General features: G+C 39.3%; 1 protein-coding gene across 1 annotated transcript; it reads right to left on the bottom strand.

Moving 5' to 3' along the window:
- Positions 1-9,385: 9,385 nt before the first annotated feature.
- On the bottom strand, positions 9,386-16,937 carry syt4 (synaptotagmin IV). Its single transcript, XM_085402487.1, has 5 exons — positions 16,641-16,937; positions 14,110-14,726; positions 13,689-14,012; positions 10,933-11,053; positions 9,386-10,511 (listed from the first exon to the last, which is right to left on the bottom strand). Exons 1-5 carry the CDS (start codon positions 16,672-16,674, stop codon positions 10,192-10,194), a joined length of 1,416 nt encoding a protein of 471 aa, XP_085258613.1. The 5' UTR covers positions 16,675-16,937; the 3' UTR covers positions 9,386-10,191.
- Positions 16,938-19,623: the final 2,686 nt, after the last annotated feature.

Here is a 19,623-nt window from a genome sequence, read left to right as displayed (position 1 = left end):
CACTGCTGGCCACAGGGAATGTACAAAAAGAGCATAACAAGAGTAGCATCTGAAAGAAAAAGCAACGAGCAAGTGGAGAGATTTTATCTGTTTTTAAAAAGGAATTTCACAGAAAGTGGCTGAATGAGAGAAATACAAAGAAGAAGAGGAAGGAGGTGTAGGAAGTGGGATGGGAAAATCAAAAGGATGTTTTCCTCTGGGATCAATTAGGTTCTTACAAAAACTGAGTAACAAAGAAACACATTTTCTTTCTCCACAAGCACGATTCCACACAATTAAAAAGGCATTTAGATTAATGGAGGCCAGCTGTCACTAGACTTTTACTCAGCAGGCTTCTGTTTGAGTCAGTGGATTTGTATTCTACTTTTTGTATTTTGTATTGTTTGACTTTTTTTTAGGCACCAAATCTACTTGGTTTGATTTAGCAAATGATCATTTTACCACATTTGAAAATTCTCCTCCTTTATGAACATGCTTCTTCAAATGCATGAGTCACTGTCTCAAAGTAAATGATAGTAAGAACACCCGAAAATAAATTCCACAAATGCCGATTGCAATTTACATATATTTGCGATATGACACATGCATAATGCATCTGCATCAGTATGTATCTGAGAATACAGTTCAGCTGTTGATCCCTGTTAGGAGACATATTGGTGAAGTCCAGGTTAGCAACACATGAAATTCCCATCACTCCAGTACTCTCACTGTCTGGTTGCTCTTGTAATCTTCCTCTGCCCGCTTCTCTGCAGACCATCAGCCGCACCTTTCCTCTGTCTCTGTCAGCGACTGTGGAAATACAAGGTGATAAAAATGATGGAGTGGCAGACTGGAGATTTAATCCACAAAACAAATTTGGCTTTTCATTTTTGCTCAGAGATGAATGTCTACAATAGCTTATTCTGAATAATTCAACAGCTACTACTGAGTGCATTCACACATTTCTTCACACATCATCAGGCATTGTATGGATTTTCTACAATCCATTCTAACTGAGCAGTGCTATGATCCTACATAGCAGGATTTACTGTTGTAATGTTGAATGTATCATATGCAGTAGAGTAGACAAATGATTAGCCCAAAATTATATTTCATCTTTATTACTTGTCTCAAACTCCTTGATAGTACAGTAAAATCAGACCAGACTCGGGGAGTGCTGTGAGATCTAAGCATGAAGATAACTTTCCTAACTCCCAAAATGAAACAAGAATGTAGCCTGAGGCAAGAGGTCTAGAAAAAAAACATCAGCTGTGCAGTGCAGTGTAGAAAGTACACTATTTGTTTTAAAGAAGCATTCATACTTGATGCACAGAATTGATCATTATTTCTGAAACAAATCTAGAGTTTGCTCATCCTCAAGCTAAAATTCTGTGTTTTGCACCTTTTTAGACTACTTGTAGAATACTGTGGAGCTGCATAACTATATAAAGTCATACATGTTAAACTGCCATGTGTTGCAGCTATTGCATCTTGCACTTATAGCATTCGGTCCATCAGAATTCCCTCGCCATAAAGACCTTCCTGCTACCCGAGCTTTTGTTTTGTGAACAGTAGAAGACGCGGTTGTGACTACTCACCTTTCTTTCTCTTTGTCTCCGTCTCCTGGGTCTCTGCAGTCATAGATCAGCAGGGTCATAAATTGAACCCAGGGGAATGCTGGAATGTTGTTGTTTAATCCTTTCATTTGTGTTTCTCATTCTATTTTCCTTCAATAAACCTCCCACATACTCTGCCTGCAGTTCCACTGGACATACATATTTGACTTTCTTTCACACCTCAACATATATTCTTCTGTGAAAACAAGGAATAGACTTTATGAACTGTGAACCTTCACTTATCAGTGCAGTCATGCCAGCCTTTTCTTTTCATGCCCATTATCTCACTCTGGCTCTTTTCCATTCCCTCTCCTTTCTCGCCAGCATGACTGAGCAAAGCTGTAATGTCTCAGCCTTTCCTTCCCACCTCTGTTTAACCCTTAGTGCTGTTCATATACCACACCTTCACAGTGTGAGCTGCATCAATTTTGGCCGATACTTCCGTCTTAGGTATCTGTTCCTTATTTTGAACTATTTTGGTGCCTAAACAGGTTCTCTGACATTAATAAATGGATGAGAGCAGGAGCAGTGTTTTATTTTGTAGGTTTTACAGTCATTTTCAGAGACAAATGTCTACTATCAAACAATATCATGTCCTGTTTTCCCTAAGACATAAAAACATAACAGCCATAATGATTTTAATTGCATTTTATTGAAACTTAAAATGGAAAGAACATTTTAGGATTTTGAACTTTATATATCCAACAACCATCAAACATTATCTTTTATATCTTAAAAAGTCATCATAGCAAAGAAATTATCGCAATAATCTTATTGTACATTTACTAATTATATAACACCTGAAACATAAAACATGAAAATGCAAATGAAGCTTTTACTAATTCAGCGACTAGCTAGTGCCTGTCTTTGCATGAATATAGGCAAAGGTGGTCATGGCACTGTCAATCTCCCTCTCGAACTCTATCACGACTGTCCTACAAAAATAAACACATGACATGTACCGTTTCAAAGTTTCAAGATTATTTAAATCCCTCATTTTCCTTGACTTGACCCACACTAATTGATTTAAAATCAGTATTAAGAGATAAGCTTTAAAAGTGATCAGGATCAGTCTCACTGTACAAAAATCCATTACACCTCAACAACAATTACTTATAATATTTTAATAGTTGTGTATTTTGGGTCATTTGAAAAGAAAGTCTTCCAACTTCAGCAAAAAGGATGACATTTAGGGCTTTTTTTGTTTGTTTGTTTTTTCCACTGTTGTAAAATGTCAAAATGGGTCAAATTTGAACTGCAAGTAACTGTCAACAGTTTCACTAATCTCCTGCCTCCTGCTAAAAATTCCTCCTCCGTCTCTTCCAAAATATCATCCCCCATTTGTTATCCTCTCCATGGTCTCCGCCTTGGAAGCACTACAGCGCTCTGTTGCCATGACAGCAAAGGTAATGTCAAGGCAAGAGATCAGCGAACCTGTTTTTAACCTCTTGTTTGTGTCTGTGAATCATACAGAGACACAGTGACACGTTCTCCAGCCCCCAGGTGGTCTTAGCTTTACAGGCTGGGTCTCTCAGACCTAACAGGAGCTGGTTGTTTTTCTCACAGAGAGAACGTGTGGCCTTCATTCTGTTGCCATGGTAACGCGCATGGATCCTTTATTTGATCATTCTTTGGTTGTAATGCCCCTGGCGTAGTTTTGATTGGTTCGAATGGTGAAGGCTACAGTTAATAAACTCTAACCTTCACCACTCTGTGTTTTGTCTGGATTGTTTTTTTTATTGAGGGAGTGCTATAGGTCAAGCACATTACTGCAATGTATTCCCTGCCAGTTCTGTTTAAAAATAAAGCTAAAAAAACACACCACACTTTGGTAAAGCTTGAGTTTGACCTTTTGGTCTTTTGAAAATACACATGGTCATTATTGGAAGAAAGGACAGAAATGATGAGCTAATGCTAACATGAATTTATCATATACTGAGACACTAAGTAAATGTTGATTTAGGAAATTTAAAACAATAAAACATAAAGATCATTCCTTCCATCTTAAATTATGACTTTTCCTATAGTGACCTACGATACTTAAAAAATTAAATACTTAAAAGTTTTACACAGCGCTACAAATGTATGTGAATTGAGGCTGTTGACTATTTTGTACTGTAATCTATTTTAGGCCAACATCGTGGGCCTGATTTTAGGGAGTCTTGAAATTGTACGTGCCATGTTTGTCTGTATTTTTATGGGAAAGTGATGACAGAGTTCATGGTAGGCTTTGGCACTGTTCATGTTCCCACAGAGAAAGGTACCTGCTGGCTTGCCTTTGCATCATTTATATGAAGTCTTACCAGGCTATTTCCCTCAGATTGTTCAACATTTTGTATCGATTTATATGGACTTGCATAATTAGTGCATGCTAACAAATAAATGTCTAAAAGACTGACAGCAGCCATACGTTTGATCCATTGGTCACAGTAGTTATGGCTCAGGTGACGCTTGTTTACTAATTCCTGGGTTGTCAGTTTGTTCCCCAGCACCTTCTCATGTAAAAATGTCCTTGGGTAAGACAATGGACCTGAAGTTACCAGCATGCATTCTAACCAAACACAAAATCAGCTGATTAATTCCTCCTTCCATAGTTGTTAATCAGTGAGACTGCCTGCTGCTTGAAATTAAAGCCTGCAGCCTTTCAGCCTTCCAAAGAATAGTGCTGCCCATCACAAATTAATTGGTACATTCAAACGAAGCACTTTCATTCACGGGTCATCAAACTAACTAATTAAATGTTACTAGCAACAACAAAAATGTCTAAAGAGTCTAAAACTGACCTTTAATTAGGAAGGCACTGAGTTTGCCACATGTTCTACTCCCAGAAAGTTATTGTTTATTCCCATTAACCAATGCCAAGCCTTTCCTCTCTAATGGCATCATTCCTTTTAGCTCTCACAGCCTGACTTATAGCCAATCTCTATTCCCCATTTTAATGAGGTAATTAGTGTCTGTTTGTTTATATGTGTTGTGACACAAATATCAGGTCTGATGTGGATGATCAGCTTTCTTTTTTATCAGTCTATAGTTGATGATTCGGTTGTCTGGAATATGCACTAAAATTGTCTGGGATAAATTCTGGTATGCAAGCAGCACCTGCAGGACAAACCTAAGAGTCTCAGTGAAACATGTTTAATTGTTGATGTCTGCATGACTGAAAGTCGTTTGCACAATGACTCATCCCCTCCATCCCACGGTGCACCAGGGACAGATTTCTCCACACAGACAGGTAATTTGAAAGAGGAACATGCTGAAAGATTAGAAAGGCTCTGGAGTATAGTATAAACACGGTCATGACTCAGACTGCATGAACCTTAACACAAGCTGAGCACAGAGATAAACAGTAAAAGTTAATCCTTATTACTAAAGTTAACACGGCTGAACTTTTATCCTATAGTACCACAACTAAATAGTATGTAGTTTGTATAGACTGGGATCAATCAGAAGCTAATTGGATTAGCAAAGAATAAAGCTATGCCTAAGCCCAAACCAAACCATGCATTAAGCAAAGGCCCATAAGGAGAAAGACCTAAACATAAATCTGTAGGTAACTGTGGTGAAGGGGATGTGGTGCAACTGACCTTTGTTAGCCTTTATGCTACAGTCACACTAGAGAAAAACAGCGTTTGGAGAAGGCAACCAAAACTCATGCAATGGTGGGAAGTGAGCTTGCATTTGCTTTTCTATCAGTTGCTATCTTCGAAATACTTTGGTGTATCAAGATTATAATAGAAATAAGATGCAGTCTGTTTGCGTTCAGACTGCCACCAGTTTGCAGTTGAAAGACAATTGACAATTAGATGCAATCTATTTGTAAATATACAGCAACCGACTATGATAAATCAGTGAAAATTGTGAATCTGCTGCCTTGGATATAAACAGAAATTCACATTCACTATGATATTGAGACATAGTTGCTGCAAGATGGCGATTCAACTGCAAAATGACATAGGCACTTGGCAACCTTGCTTTTGTATAGGAATGTAACTAGAACACGAATAACCTGGTAATCATTTGACTCCAGTCTACAACTACAAAGAGGTGCATGACAGACACGTTGTGTTCAGGCTTCGATTAAATGGAACTGCCTGCATTTGAATTAGATCACAGTTATTTGCAGATATTTACCAATCTGTCTTAAAGGATTGCAGTCAGTTTGATTTGGACCGTGATTGCTTGGAGACAGGATTACCTCCCCCAAGAGTAACTGGGAAAGGATGTCTGGAATATCCTATTTAGCCTACTGCCAGCAAGAACCTGGCTTTGGATAAACAGAAGATCATGGATGAGTGGATGGAGATTGCCTCTCTCCAGGCAACCTGTCCAGTCACCTTTTGAAAAAGGTCATTGATCAGACACAATGATATCACAATTAGGAACACAACAACAAGTGTGATATTTATAAAGATACTCCTTCTAATGGGTCTAATACCGAATATCATTACCACTGTCTAGTCTAGCATCAATGTTAGCATCACAAAAGATAATGTGCTATTATTATACACATGAAAAGATGACAACAAAGTTACTTTTGCGCTGAACTGTTCCTTTAGAGAATCCCTGCTCTTAATCTAATGGATGGGTTTCATCTTAGCTCTGCGGGGAACACATGAAGCAATGGGGATTTGAGGATTAGACAGGTTATTGACTGTAGTTAGGTCAATTTTAATGCACCTTTTAAACTTTTCTGCATCAGTTTATGCTGAAAATCTCAAACATCAGTTGATATCACAATATGTAATACAGTACGCGTTGCGCTTATGCTGACTCCCTATGCATCAAGACGTGATTTATTATTCTGTCCTCTTATGAAGCTTGAGACACAGTGTAGGGAGATGATAAGTCATCCATCTATTGGATATCATCTACATCTTAACTATATTATGTAGTTGTGACTGACGAAATGGAAGGATGAACAAAGTTTCCTTTTGATCACTTAACAAAAAAGCAACAAACTTTCTGAAGCTGAAAAACAAAAGACTCGGGATGAAGTAATAATTCATAATCATATTTTTGAGGGAAAAAGCCGTGACTGATGAAAAAAGATTCACCTCTGTCAGAGGTACCTGAGTGTTGGGTTTTTGTTCCTCTACTTGTTTTTATTATGGGGTGGTAGAGATGACACAGTGGCTCTGGGGTTATTTATTTCTGCCACACAGAAATATTGTATCTCATAACAGAATGATGGATAGAGACCAATAAGAACAATGAGGTGTAAACCACAGTGGTCTCTACAGCAACCTAGCTGGAATATTTAAAAAGTATCAAATCCTACCTTTTTAAGTGCAGTAGTGATAATTCTGCTATCTTGTATCTACATTTTTTCTCTTGCAGTAACAACAGCTCCTTCCTCTTTGGGTGTGAGAATGAATGTCTCAACAGCAATTATTAGCGTTACGTTAGTTCAAGAAATACTTTGACTAGGATGTTATGTAAGACTGTAGTCTCTGCTTTGAAGTTTCACCATCATATGTTTTGTACTCTCTCGTCTCTCTCTACCTCAGGTAAAGCTACCTCACTGATAACAGGTTATATAAATAAGCCCCCTCTCTACAGTGTCAGCCACGTCTGCCATCTCTCCTCTGCTGTCATCACAATAGAGCAACCTTGAAGTGAAATGTTGCATGAGATTAAATGTCTGATCTGATGCAGACTAGCTGGATAGTTTGGGACATAAATAAACAAATCATAACAGTTAAAATGTCTTATATGAGCTGCTTTGTTGACATAATGAAAGAGTATTTTGATACTTTTTTATTGGAGGAGCAAAACAAGGGTGGGAAAGGTATATTTGTTACAATGCTTAATATGGATTACTGCATGTAGAATAATAAAGTGTTGGTAATGTTTTTGCAACTTATAATGTAATTGCTTGTCTGTAATTATGATAAAAGAAAAAAGAAAGAAAGATTGACTTCAGAAATACAATGGAAATGAAACAAAAATGAAGAACATGAAATGAGACGTGTGTTATTGGTGTTTTTGTTTAAGCTGAAAATTCAGTTATTTACAAGATTAATTTTTTTCTTATCACTTCACAGTATTTTATAAAAATGCTACAATTTAAACTTTATAATTTATAGACAACTAATCTGGTTGGAATTTCTTCCTTTCTTCAGTGGATTATAAAAGTTTTTTCTCTGAGAACTGCTTTTTCTGTCCTTCACAAGTTCAAGTCATTGTTCAAGTTCTCTTGTCTATTCTCCTGCAGAAATCATATCTCAGTCATTCAATGTTTTCGCCTCTTCACTGCACTACTTTGTCTTCTTGACACTCAAATATACACACCCAGGCAGCTGTCTGCAAACCCACACACGTCAGCTATTCATAAACTCATCTCACACACTCCTAAACTAACTTTAGCCGTATACTCATCTCTTCCCCCGATCACTTCTTTTAGTCATATGTCAGAATGGTCTTATGTGATCACTTTCCACACATCACTCTGCAGCAGTCAGGTGGCCTGACTCCTGTCTCAACCTCCTGTGGCCATCTATCTGCTTCTTCCTTTGGTTGAAGTCAAAGTTATGAAGCCACGGTTGCTACTGGATTACGCATTTTGAATCTTCAGTGTCCATGTGTTGCTACCACCATGTTTGTTTGTTTTTGGACCCAAAAGTTACCTTAGTTATATGTGGACAATCTTGGCTAACTACCTGCATTGACAAACTATGCAATGCATAGATAAACATACTAGCTGAGATACTAAAATACTGGCTAGTAGCTGATTAGTCCTAATTAAAACTAAAACACTGGAAAGTGAGGCAAGACTTCTTGGATGAGTTGTACCATGTAGCAAGGTATAATATTAATCATATTATTAATACACACACACACACACACACACACACACACACACACACACACACACACACACACACACACACACACACACACACACACACACACACACATATATATAGCATCAGCCAATCACCTTCTTAATTGTAACTGTATAGCTAGAAAAGCTGAGAATACGAGGATAGCATGGATTCGGTATCTTGCACAAAATAACCTTGAGTTCTTAAATAATGACAGACAGGTGTTTACAATAGAAACCAGCTACAGTGTTAGAAGCACTGAAGAAGAAGTGCAAGGGGACAGACCAACAGACACTGATGCAACTCAGTGCAAGACTACAGACTACAGGGTGGGAGGAGAAATAGAGGAATAACAGTTTTAAAGACTTAGATTTGCAGTTGAATTTATAATTTTATGAAAGGAAGGGAAAAAGAGGGGAGTAGCATGCTGAGGCAGCTGTCCTCTTGTTGAACCACTTAGCTGATATTAAATTCAGACATGATGACTTCATCCCCAAGCACTTAGCCACTCAGCAGTTATTACATCATCAGATTTGGAATTGAGCCGAATGATGTCATCCCTAGAGGTGGGGCAGGTGATGCGCACATCTGTGCACAGACTGTGTAATGTAGTAGTATAATTTTAAAGAAGCTTTTAGCTTAGACAGATTTTCTGTGGAGATGGTGGCTGTTGCCAGGAAAATAATAAGAATATTTAACTTTGTTACCTTAGTTTCTTGCACCAGACTCAACCCTTGAAATCCTTTATAGAAGTGGTGTTAATGTATTTTTAATAACACACTGACAGTTAAATAAAAAAAACAAAAAAACAAACTCGTTTTCTTTCTCAGAACTTGCCATATTTTATAAGTACATACATTTACATTTCAGCCGTCTTTGTGCTCACAGTAAAGGGGACAAAACACAACGTAAATATTATGCGGCTCCCATCTCTTTAACACACAAACACACACACAAACTCACACAGTGGTGTCAGGACACTTTATTCGAAAGACCCGCACCCTCTCACACGTGTGTAAATGCATCCACATTACTGTCCCCGATGCAGACAGTCAGTTCCAATCTATTCTCCAACCACCTAATTTAGGCTTTCTTGCACTTAAGAAAATGATATATGAAATACCACTTATACTTACAAAACATGTTCAACAAACCAAGAGTACAAATAAAAAAAAGATAAATAAAAACAGTCTACATCTTTATGATGAAAACATTGTCATTATAAAATAAACTTTAATAATAATCCACTTTTTTACAGCTGTGTCAGATGTGGTTCATTCTGGTTTTCATATGATGGAATATAGGTTACTATTTATAGGAGGAAGAGCTGAAGAAAGAGAAGAAGAAGAAGAAGAGGAAAAGAAGAAGAGTAATAGCAACATTAAAGACATTCTGCACTGCACACGGCTACAGTGACAATTGGTTGCTTGCATGTAGATGATGCTGCATGTTTCCAGGTGATTTTCAGTGACAGTCTTTGGAATCGTTTAAAGCTTTGGGGTTCCTTTTGTCATGCCCCTGCCCTCCCACTGAACCCCAAATACTTCAAAGATAGGTGATTGAATGAATGAACGATTGAATGATGACATCACTTGAAATGAACCCCTCCTACACACATCAAAGTCCACTCCCCCCTTATTCAACCCGCCCTCATTTTAAGTCCACTGGTTACTGGCAAGCAGGATGTTGGATCCCACCCATCCTCCTTCCGTCCCTCTCGTGGTTGAACCAGATCAGATATGGATGACAGGAGCCACCAACACCCCAATTTTCTAATCCTCTGACATGACATGCCACTTGGCGATCTGGCGACGCGGGTGGTCGCAGATCTCCCTCCAGTGCTCCCCGGGAGTACCTGCCGCCGATGTGCCCAGTACAAGGCGCCCAATGACGGTGTTGGGGCAGCGTGAGTTGCCCATGTCTGAGTCCATCAGCAGTAGCTCCACGCTGGTGTCCCTCAGGCCCTCTTCGGAGGGTAGATCGAAGACAAAGAGCTCATTAAACACCGGGTTAGGCGAGCTTTTCTTCACATGGGTTTTCTTCTTGCACACGCGTTTCTTTCCATGATACATGTTCACCTTGACATATGGATCTGGAGGAGAAGAACGATAAGAGTTGAGCAAGAAAAGCCACAGCGACTATCCATGCCTGCGGCAGCTGCAGAGTGGCACATTATTTCTAAACCAGATCAATACAGCAATCAATAGAGCGGAAATGATGGATGTTAGTGATGAGGACAAAAGAGGCTGGCTGTGTAAACACTGTGTGTGTATGTGTGTGTGTGTGCTTGTCACTAAAGTGCTCTATCACATCCTGATCAGATTACTTTGGTGCGGTGGCGGTGCCATTAGTGCAACTATCACAGCATCTAAAGCAGTCTGGGATGCACAGCAGGAAGAGCAAAATGATTTTGGTTTCATCCCTTTACCGTTATGAAGAAAAAATACATTCAAGCCTGCAGTTATATGGACATGGTTTGCATATTAAACTGGTTCAGTTAAAAGCCCGTGTACCTGTAGGTCCATTGTTTTCAGTCTTGGGGAGGTGGCGAGCTTTGAGAACAACTACAGTCAGAGTGTTGGTGGTGGACTGGTAACACAGGGACAGCAATAACTCACCACGACCTGAAGATTTCTGTGGAGAAGAGAAGAATGGATAAAGTTTAAAAAAAAAAAGCAAAAATCGGCAGAGCAAACAGAGCAAACATTTGTAAGTGAAACTTACACTAAAGAAACCCTAAATCCAGCCTGTCCTTTCATGTTTTCCAATTCTACTTAATAAGCAGACATTTGTAAAGTTGTTATTTGGTTCTCAAGTTAATACATTTAAGTAGGTTAAATTAATCAGAAGAATGGATCCACTTAGTATGTATTAAAAGAATTAACACAATAGGGCGTGGTAGTTATTAAATAATGAATAACCTACAAAATTACGAGCTACAAAACAGTTTGTGGTGCTGCTGCTGCTTCCCGTGCAGCAAATGGTGCCAGTCCTGACAGCTTGAGACACTGCCGGCTAAATAATCATCACCTGCTTATGTGGTAGATTTTCATATTTAACACACACAAAATGTGTCACTGAGAAGCTCCCGATCTTCTCTACAATTTGTTGCTGCTGTCACAGTTTGCTCATGCACATACACATCCATGCCCGCGCCCCGTGAGAGTCGGCACCTCAGATGGTTGCGATCGCACCTTAGAGGCTCGCAGTCTCATGGTTGCCACAGCAACGAGAAGTAGCACACAGACAACTTCTAGCAATGACCTGATGTTCAGGTCTAAATCCAAAAGGATTGCCTGTTATTTTTAGTCTAATTAGTTTGTTTATTTGTGTATTAATGTATTTATTGTTTCTGTACTTCCAGAGCGAAAGCATGTTGGTGATGCCTGTGTCTCTTATTTTCTGGTGTATTGATTCTTTAAACTACTGGGTGGTCACACATACACAAAACTACACAAAGCAGTGAGACAAAATCTATGTCACACAGACAAAGAGAGCCACCACCCTGTAAGGCATGGGCTGCAACTTTTAAGAAACAACTGCATGCGTCTCTCATGCTGATGTGGAGAAAATGGTTCTGTTTAATTATTGTCCCTTTGTGCACTGTAAATCCATGTTACAAGGCCAACAAGCTGCGTTCTCCGCCCTTTTATTTGCATATGAAATGTTTCTCATTCTGACAAGTTCAGCTGCGGCATAGCAAATAAATGAAAGAGATTAAGGATTTTCTTCAGCAAAAGAAGCCAGAAATAACCTGCAAAGCAATTTCATGAATTCAAAAACTAATTTTTAGCTGATTTCACAGGTTCTTATTCCCCCTTACTATAAAGCTTTGCGAGATTTCTCTCCTCTGGGACCCAGATGAGAAATGGAATTGATGAAATACAGTTTGTCTCAGCATGGGGTGAAGAGAAGAGAGATAAGAAATCTTATCCTCTTGAAGAGAGACGAGTGGAGATGGGATAAAACCTTTATACTTCACAGACTTCCATTTCCTAGCACTTCCCTAGAGTACGATATGGTACCAGAGACCATTAAAGACATTACACGTAGCTCATATTCCTTTTGAGAAACTACAAATATGCATGAACATATCCACAACTACCACACAGGGAAAGAGCTTCCATTTTAGAAGAGCACAATATCACCTCACACGTCTATAATTACACAATGAGAGATGCTCATGCATGGCCATACCATTTAATACCAGTCTATAGAGTGGTGCTCTATACTATACCACAGACCAATGATAAGCACAAGGATATCCTTTTACTTTTATTTAATTTAGCCAAACCAGGAATCATTTAGGCTAATGCATTTAGAGGAAATGAAGACATAATGTACTCATGGGTGTCAAAGTACTCAATACATTAAATGACACTTATAAACATTACTTCTGCATGTTTGTGGTCCTCACAGATGCCAGGAACAGCAAGCCTGGACCGCCTGCCCACAGATCTATAATGATGTAGTGTTGTTATCGTCTGACCTTCGTGGAATGGGAAATGTCGCCATGATAGCCTGGTTCACAGGTTGCCATTACCGTTTTAACTGTGTGATGCACTAAAGGAAAGGTATGTAGGGAGGATGTCATGTAAAGCAGTTCCAGCTGTTAAATGCAATGAGCAGATGAAATGACGTAAGAAAATAACGAACCCTAAAAAAGCTGATGAAAAACGTAAACAATAAATACCAAAAGCATCCTTGTATCCAAAGCAGCTCAGTGTCAACTTGCAAATCCATATTCCTGTAACAGATCTCATCTCTCTCTCCACAGATATATACCCTCTCTGCTTTCTCCTCTGGTTTCACATGATATTTAATATCATTTCTAAACCAACTAGAGGCTGTTATGATAGTTATTCCTCTGGTATATACCAATGAAATGTTAATTTAAAACTTCCATCGAAGATAGAGATCACACACACGGAATGAGATTAATCATTTTTATTAAGAGAATTTGGAATCGATAAAATGGTGGGCTTGCATTTGAATGATTTACATATTATCATATTTTAGTATTTAAATGACTTTTAAGATTATTCATTGATTAATATGGTAACAGTGGAAGTAATCAGCTTACTTTGCTGAATTTGACTAAGCTGTTCTGCTGTAATGCTTTTAGGGAGTGGTGGTGTAGACAGAGATGGTGTGATGAAAAAAAGCTGAGTCACTATCAGAGCAGTTGTAGAATTAAAATTGAGCTCACTGAATGACTTTATACATGAAATACAACACTAAGGCTTCAAACATTTGTTCCAAATCTTACCTTGACATTTTTCTTGATTATCTCTCGGCTCATGAGGACACGCCCCTCGGACAAGTCGATCCCAGACAAGGGAACAAGGGTCTCGCCGATGACTTCATCACGAGAGAACCGGTCAAAGCTCAGCACCATGAAGTGAAGGGCCAACTCTGACACACGAGCAAGTGAGATGCCGTAGAAGCTGAAGGTCTCATCAAAAGTGGGGTCTAGAGTTTTTCGCAAGACTCTGGTCTTCACCCTGTGCTTTTTTTCCGGCAGTAGGGTCAGCTTGATGTAAGGGTCAGAGGTCAGCGACTGCTCGTCAGTTGGAGTCAGACCATGGGCTTCCTAGAAAAGTGAAAACAATCAAGTATTTAAGACTGTATGTATTAAAAATAAGTATTACTTTAAATGTTTTAAAAATAATCTTAAACATATACAGTACCTTGATATGAACAATGAATGCCTTCCTCTCTTCCTGGTATTCAAGGGAAAAGTGGAGGGTCCCTAGTCCAGCCTCCTTGTCTTCCCCCTGGGGCCTGTCCACAGCCGGGGTGGGTGCTTGGCTGGAGAGAGTACTGGATGGTGAAGGCAGGTCACGGCGGTCCATCACACCAGGTTGGGTGAACCCTGCATGGGGAGAAGGCAGCTCCAGATCTGGGGAGCTCCGCAGCTTCTGGTGGTGATGAAATGGTTTAGTGGTAAAGTTGCCATTCAGATCCCGTTTCTCCAGGTCCAGATGGAGAGTTGGCCTGGAGCCATTTGGGCTTGATGCCAGTTTGTCTGTGCCAGCTGCATTCACTGGTGGCGCGGTGTGGCAGTTTCCATTGACATCTGTTTTACTGGTGTCGTTAGCTGCTGTGGTGGGAGGCGCAGCAAACTTTTTCTTGCCACTGAGGCTCTCTGGGTAAATGTCGACTCCTTTGAGCATGTGCACAAACTTGTACGGAGGTGTCTTCTGGGACTTGGTGTTTTTACGCTGGCAACAGATCCACGCAAAGGCTGACACAGTGAATACGAGGCCGAAGACACTCACCACAGCAACACCTACTGGCACTGCCACTGTGGGGGAGGAAAGAATGAAGGGAAGGACAGCGGGGGTGTGGGTGGACAGATGGAGAAAAATAATTCAGCAAAGTAAAATTAAAAATAAAAACTTAACAAACTAAGCAGCAACTGTAAAACAATTTCTATCTCACAGATTTTATTGTTACACCGAGGCAAGTGAGTCCATTTTGTGATTCTGACTAATGCAGCTGCAGCCTTGACTCAGAGGGAGAACAACGCAATCTGTTCAACTCTGATCAAATCTCGGCATCACTGTTTTCAGAATCCAAACATGGTTACTCTTTATGAACAGGAAACAGGTGGAAAAATAATGAACTTATGGGAAAACTACACAACGTCTTTTGTGACAAGGCGATCTCTCCATAGCAGCTTTATAAAAACAGCTAAACTCAGATCCAATCATTGTCACAAAAGCATTATAAAGATCAGTGTACACTATTACAAGGAAACAGGCAGAAATGTTGAAAATTCAAATATTTGCAGTGAGAATTTAATACATGTGGTTTGGGCAAATCCTTATTTCAACCAGCTGTGTGGCCCTGATTTAGAAACAGTACTTAATAACGCAGATATCTTTAGTCATACTCATCAAGGATGATGGTCACTACTATTGGGATTACTAAGGCATATTTAGGGACCTATTTCCTGTCAGTTTTCCTTTTATGGTATTGCCGGAGACAGAGATATTTACAAGTGAATGCTTCAGTTCTTTGTTTTGCAGTGCTGAGCTGTGACTCACCATCAATCAAGCTGCCTTGTCATGCTACCAGATTTAAAAGGGTTGCCTCGCAGAAGAAAATGCATACCATTTCCTGCAATTAAGCAGGCGACATAGTGGAAAAGCACTCAGATCAGCCCATAAAAAGAAGGAAGAGGTGGAAGTGGCAAGGTGGTGGTTGTGGTAATCAATCACTCTGATACTTATCTTTAAAATCTGCCTTTTCATATTGTCAACACAATCATGGCTCTGCTTTTGATAATTTGAGAATCAGTACAGTATCACTAATTCACACTTTCCTAAGACAGCCTTTGTGCTGGGGTTATTGTATAGCAAATGTGTTCTGTTAACACACAGCAAGCAATAAGAATATATAGTTCCCTTCTCACTTAACCCTAAATAATTAATATGTAATCTTCTTCTATGGGATTGGGGTGATCTAATAATATTGCAGAGATTTCCATTCATATAGTTTCTTAATATTGTAGGCTGATTTTGCTCTGGCAACTGTGTAATAATCTGAAAATACAACGAAATTCACTTTATCCACGAGTAAGCAGTTCACTTCACTTTTAGATCACAGCACTTATACATATTGTTTTCTCTGCTTTTTTCATGAATATTTCAGCCCAGTAGCATCCCTGGGTGGGATGGCTTTCAAGGCAGCAACAACAGACAGATGGATGAGGCAACGGGAGGGCAGTGAGGTAGCAGCTGAACCGAGAGGAAAATAAAGAAAACAAACAGGTGCTTTCCTGGCTTTACCTGCGTTGTAGTAACACCTAGAATGCAAAAATAGTGACTTCATTATTGCACCCATTAATATCGCACTGAATAATGAGCTCCACCCTTTCCTGATAATTAGCTGTCGCCCTTTGGCCAGCTGCAAAATGGAGGAATGAAGTCCACCCAAACACGTTGTTTTACGACACACTGCGCGAGCCATTCACTTTACACTAGTTACACGCCCTACAAAAATAGCAAACAACGAAGAAGAAAAAGAAAAAAAAAGAAGAAGCCGACATTTAGAAAGTCAGCTAAATTTGAAATCCATAAATTAGCTTCTGGCCACTTCCAGCCAGTGCTAGCTAACAATTTTAGGATGAGTCACGCGGCAGCTTAGACATCCACGGTGGGGTTTTCTCGATGAAAACGATATCCGTGAAGTTTTGAGCAGGATTTGGACTCACCGAGCTGAGCTCCATCCTCCACCATTGGAGCCATGGTCGCTATCCAAGGTGCTGAACAATGTCCGTCTGCTTCAACGCTTCAGCTTCGGCGCTGCTTTCTGTAGTAGCCGCTCCTCTGATGCTATGCTCGTGCGGTTTTTGTCAGATTTTATTAATAATACAAAAGTCTTTGTAATGCTTCAATAATTAAAAAACAAACAGGATTTCCCAGAGAGAAGTATGGGGGATGCTCTGTTCTCAGCCTGCTGCTGTTACTCCGTGATGCGTGAGTGTGTCTCTGAGGCGGCAACACCCCGTTTCTTCTCTCTCTCTCACTCTCTCTCTCACTCTCACTCTTCCCTTCTCTTCACTGTTCCCCAGCTCCCCCTCCCCCCTCCCCTACGGTAAGGCTGAGCTCATCAGTGCTGACGCAGTAGTGACGGAGGCTGGCTGTGAAATCAGGACCCCCGGTGAAGCAGCACAACAGGGTTGCCAATTTTCCTAATTGATTGCTAGGAATTGAACATTCTCCTTGTGCGTCTTCTTCATCCGTGTTTATGTGATGTGGTTGTGTATTTGTAAGTGTGTGTGTGTGTGCATCCTTAGTCCATAAGAATACTGTTTTGTTATTGTGGTCATATCATTCATTAACATAACTGAGATGTATTTATGCAGTTATGCTTTACTCTGATGAAATCATAATTTTTAAGTAAAAGGTGATTATATTACAGTCCTGTAGGGGCTATAGCAACCGCTATAGGAAACAACAGGAAACAGAAAACACAATAATAGAAACTACGAAAAACAATTGTTTTATAAAGTCTTGACCACAACAAAACTTATCCACTAGGATAATGTACGTGAAAAATACCAGACAGGTTATAGGAGCATGATGTAGGCCCTGCACTGAGGGTCACCTATGGTTGCTGAACCAATTCAGTTGCATGAGAGAAGACAGCTGACAGGAATTGACTTCTTAGATAGAATCTACATTCCCGAAATCTTCAATGATGTTATACGCATGATGGACACTTTGTCTGAAATAGTGAAGGAACCAGTGAAAGATTTTCCACCACTGCTGGATTTAATGGATGACCTAAAGACATTCATGGAAGCAGGCAAGGACTACATAGATAAAATCATTGACAATTCAGCTGCTGAAATCAGCGACTATGAAAAGAAACTAAGTGGTGTGATGGAGCAGATAGCACACCTAGAAGTGCAAAATGAACTGTAAGTTATCAGTCATTGACTTTCTCTCATATTGTACTCACTGTATCTCTAAAACCTGTCTCAGCCTGACTTTGAAGTTCTTTTAAAGTAGTCTTGGATGTTTTTGATTCAGTGAGCAAATCTGTTTGTGAATTTGAATTTGTATTGCATTACATTACAAAGACCTTTATCATAAATAGGATTTTTTTTTTTTTATCACATCCCATGCTTGAATTGCTCATTCTATACTCCTACATATATTTTTTATTTCACTGGTAAGATATTTTATTGATTAATAGAGAAAGATCACCACACTGAATAAAAATGACAAACTGACACTAAAATTATTAGCACCCTGGACTGCTCTGTTTTTAAAAAAATAAAAATGTCTCTAATATTGATTACTCTCAGGAGCGTGGTCATAAACTCTGGAAATGTGCATCAATACAAAAAGGCCGAAAAATTAAGCTTGTTTAATGTTCAGCTGCTTTTTAAACAAAGAGACACCTTGACTACTTTCCAGATAACCAGTAAATTTTTTGTTGTAAGACTCTATGAGTTCATGAATTAGTGATGTTAGGTGGAAAATGCATGAGTAACACAAGAATAAACTTTAGTATACACAATATATTGTATTAGAATTACGTGTTGTTCTTTAGTCGTATCATAAAAACTACACACATAGACACACACTTCTTCACTATGGCAACAGCGAGTCCCTTGCATCACAGAGCCCAGTAATACAATGTACACTCATAGTAACCCACTAAATTATCCACTCATCTAAAGACCATTCTATAATCATTTGTTCACTAATTACTGGATTTTCATCTTCTCTTAACTTGATTATAAACATTTACGGAAAAAGTTTTATCTGCTGAACAAGTCATTTAATACTCTATGTACTTGGTGAAACTAGCTCACTAAACAAACACCATTCATTTGTAAGTTTTGCTATTGTACTTGCTATGTGCTTTTGTACTTTTGTGTATGTGCATATTTCTATTAAACACTATCTTATAGACATTTGTGGTGCAATCATTTATTAAAGTGACTGTCAATTTACCCAGTTTTATGTTCAGTGCTGCGAATAAAGGAAAAGGCGAGTTTAGTACGTTGCTATTCCCCAATCACATTACAGAACATAAAAACACAAAAGCCTTCCTTGTGCAGCTCAAAATATGCATTCACTGCAGAATTCTATTTGCAAGAGCTCCAATGTGTAGTGACCAGGACAAGAGCATCCATTATCTGCAACCCCAGGAACTTGGTGCTGCTGAACCCCTCCACTGTGGCATTGTTGAGGAGGAGTAGTGTATGACTGTGCAGCTTCTCCTGAAGTTAGTTTACACTTCATTAACCACTGTGCAAGAAGGCCTCCATGCCTCTTTTCTTTGTGATCCAAAGGATACACTTGAAAAAGGAACTTTTTTATTTGAGAATTATTTGAGAAACTGTAAGAATCTCTTACTGATGTTCGGCCAGAATGTACATTGTCATGTTTGTTGAAATCCAAACACAGCATATGAGAACAAAAGCCTCGTGCCGACTGTGTAGCACAGTAGCAGAGAGGTGATACATTTTGTTTTTGACTTTGCAGTCATTGAGTCGACCGTGAACTGCTTATACCAAGTCATACCAGAGTCAAATGTGAGAACATATGTCTGACAGCTACAGCTCGGCTGAAGTTGGCTCATGCAACAATACAGTTATCCTAAGCACAACAGCAAATCTACATCAGAATGGTGGATAAAGAAAACCAGTCAAAGTCCACAGATCAATCCGCTGTGCA

Source organism: Rhamphochromis longiceps, linkage group LG3 (genome assembly GCF_057381845.1).
Source record: "Rhamphochromis longiceps isolate RC_006_pf linkage group LG3, R_longiceps_female_GT1.1, whole genome shotgun sequence".
NCBI classification, from domain to species: Eukaryota; Metazoa; Chordata; class Actinopteri; order Cichliformes; family Cichlidae; genus Rhamphochromis; species Rhamphochromis longiceps.
This window is presented reverse-complemented; position numbering and strand designations above follow the sequence as displayed.

Coding starts and splice junctions, on each gene's coding strand:
- syt4 (XM_085402487.1), bottom strand. CDS start 16,674: ATGGCTCCAATGGTGGAGGATGGAGCTCAGCTCG. Junction 14,727..16,640: donor GGAGGATGGAGCTCAGCTCG/GTGAGTCCAAAT, acceptor CCTCCCCCACAG/TGGCAGTGCCAGTAGGTGTT. Junction 14,013..14,109: donor CATTCATTGTTCATATCAAG/GTACTGTATATG, acceptor TCACTTTTCTAG/GAAGCCCATGGTCTGACTCC.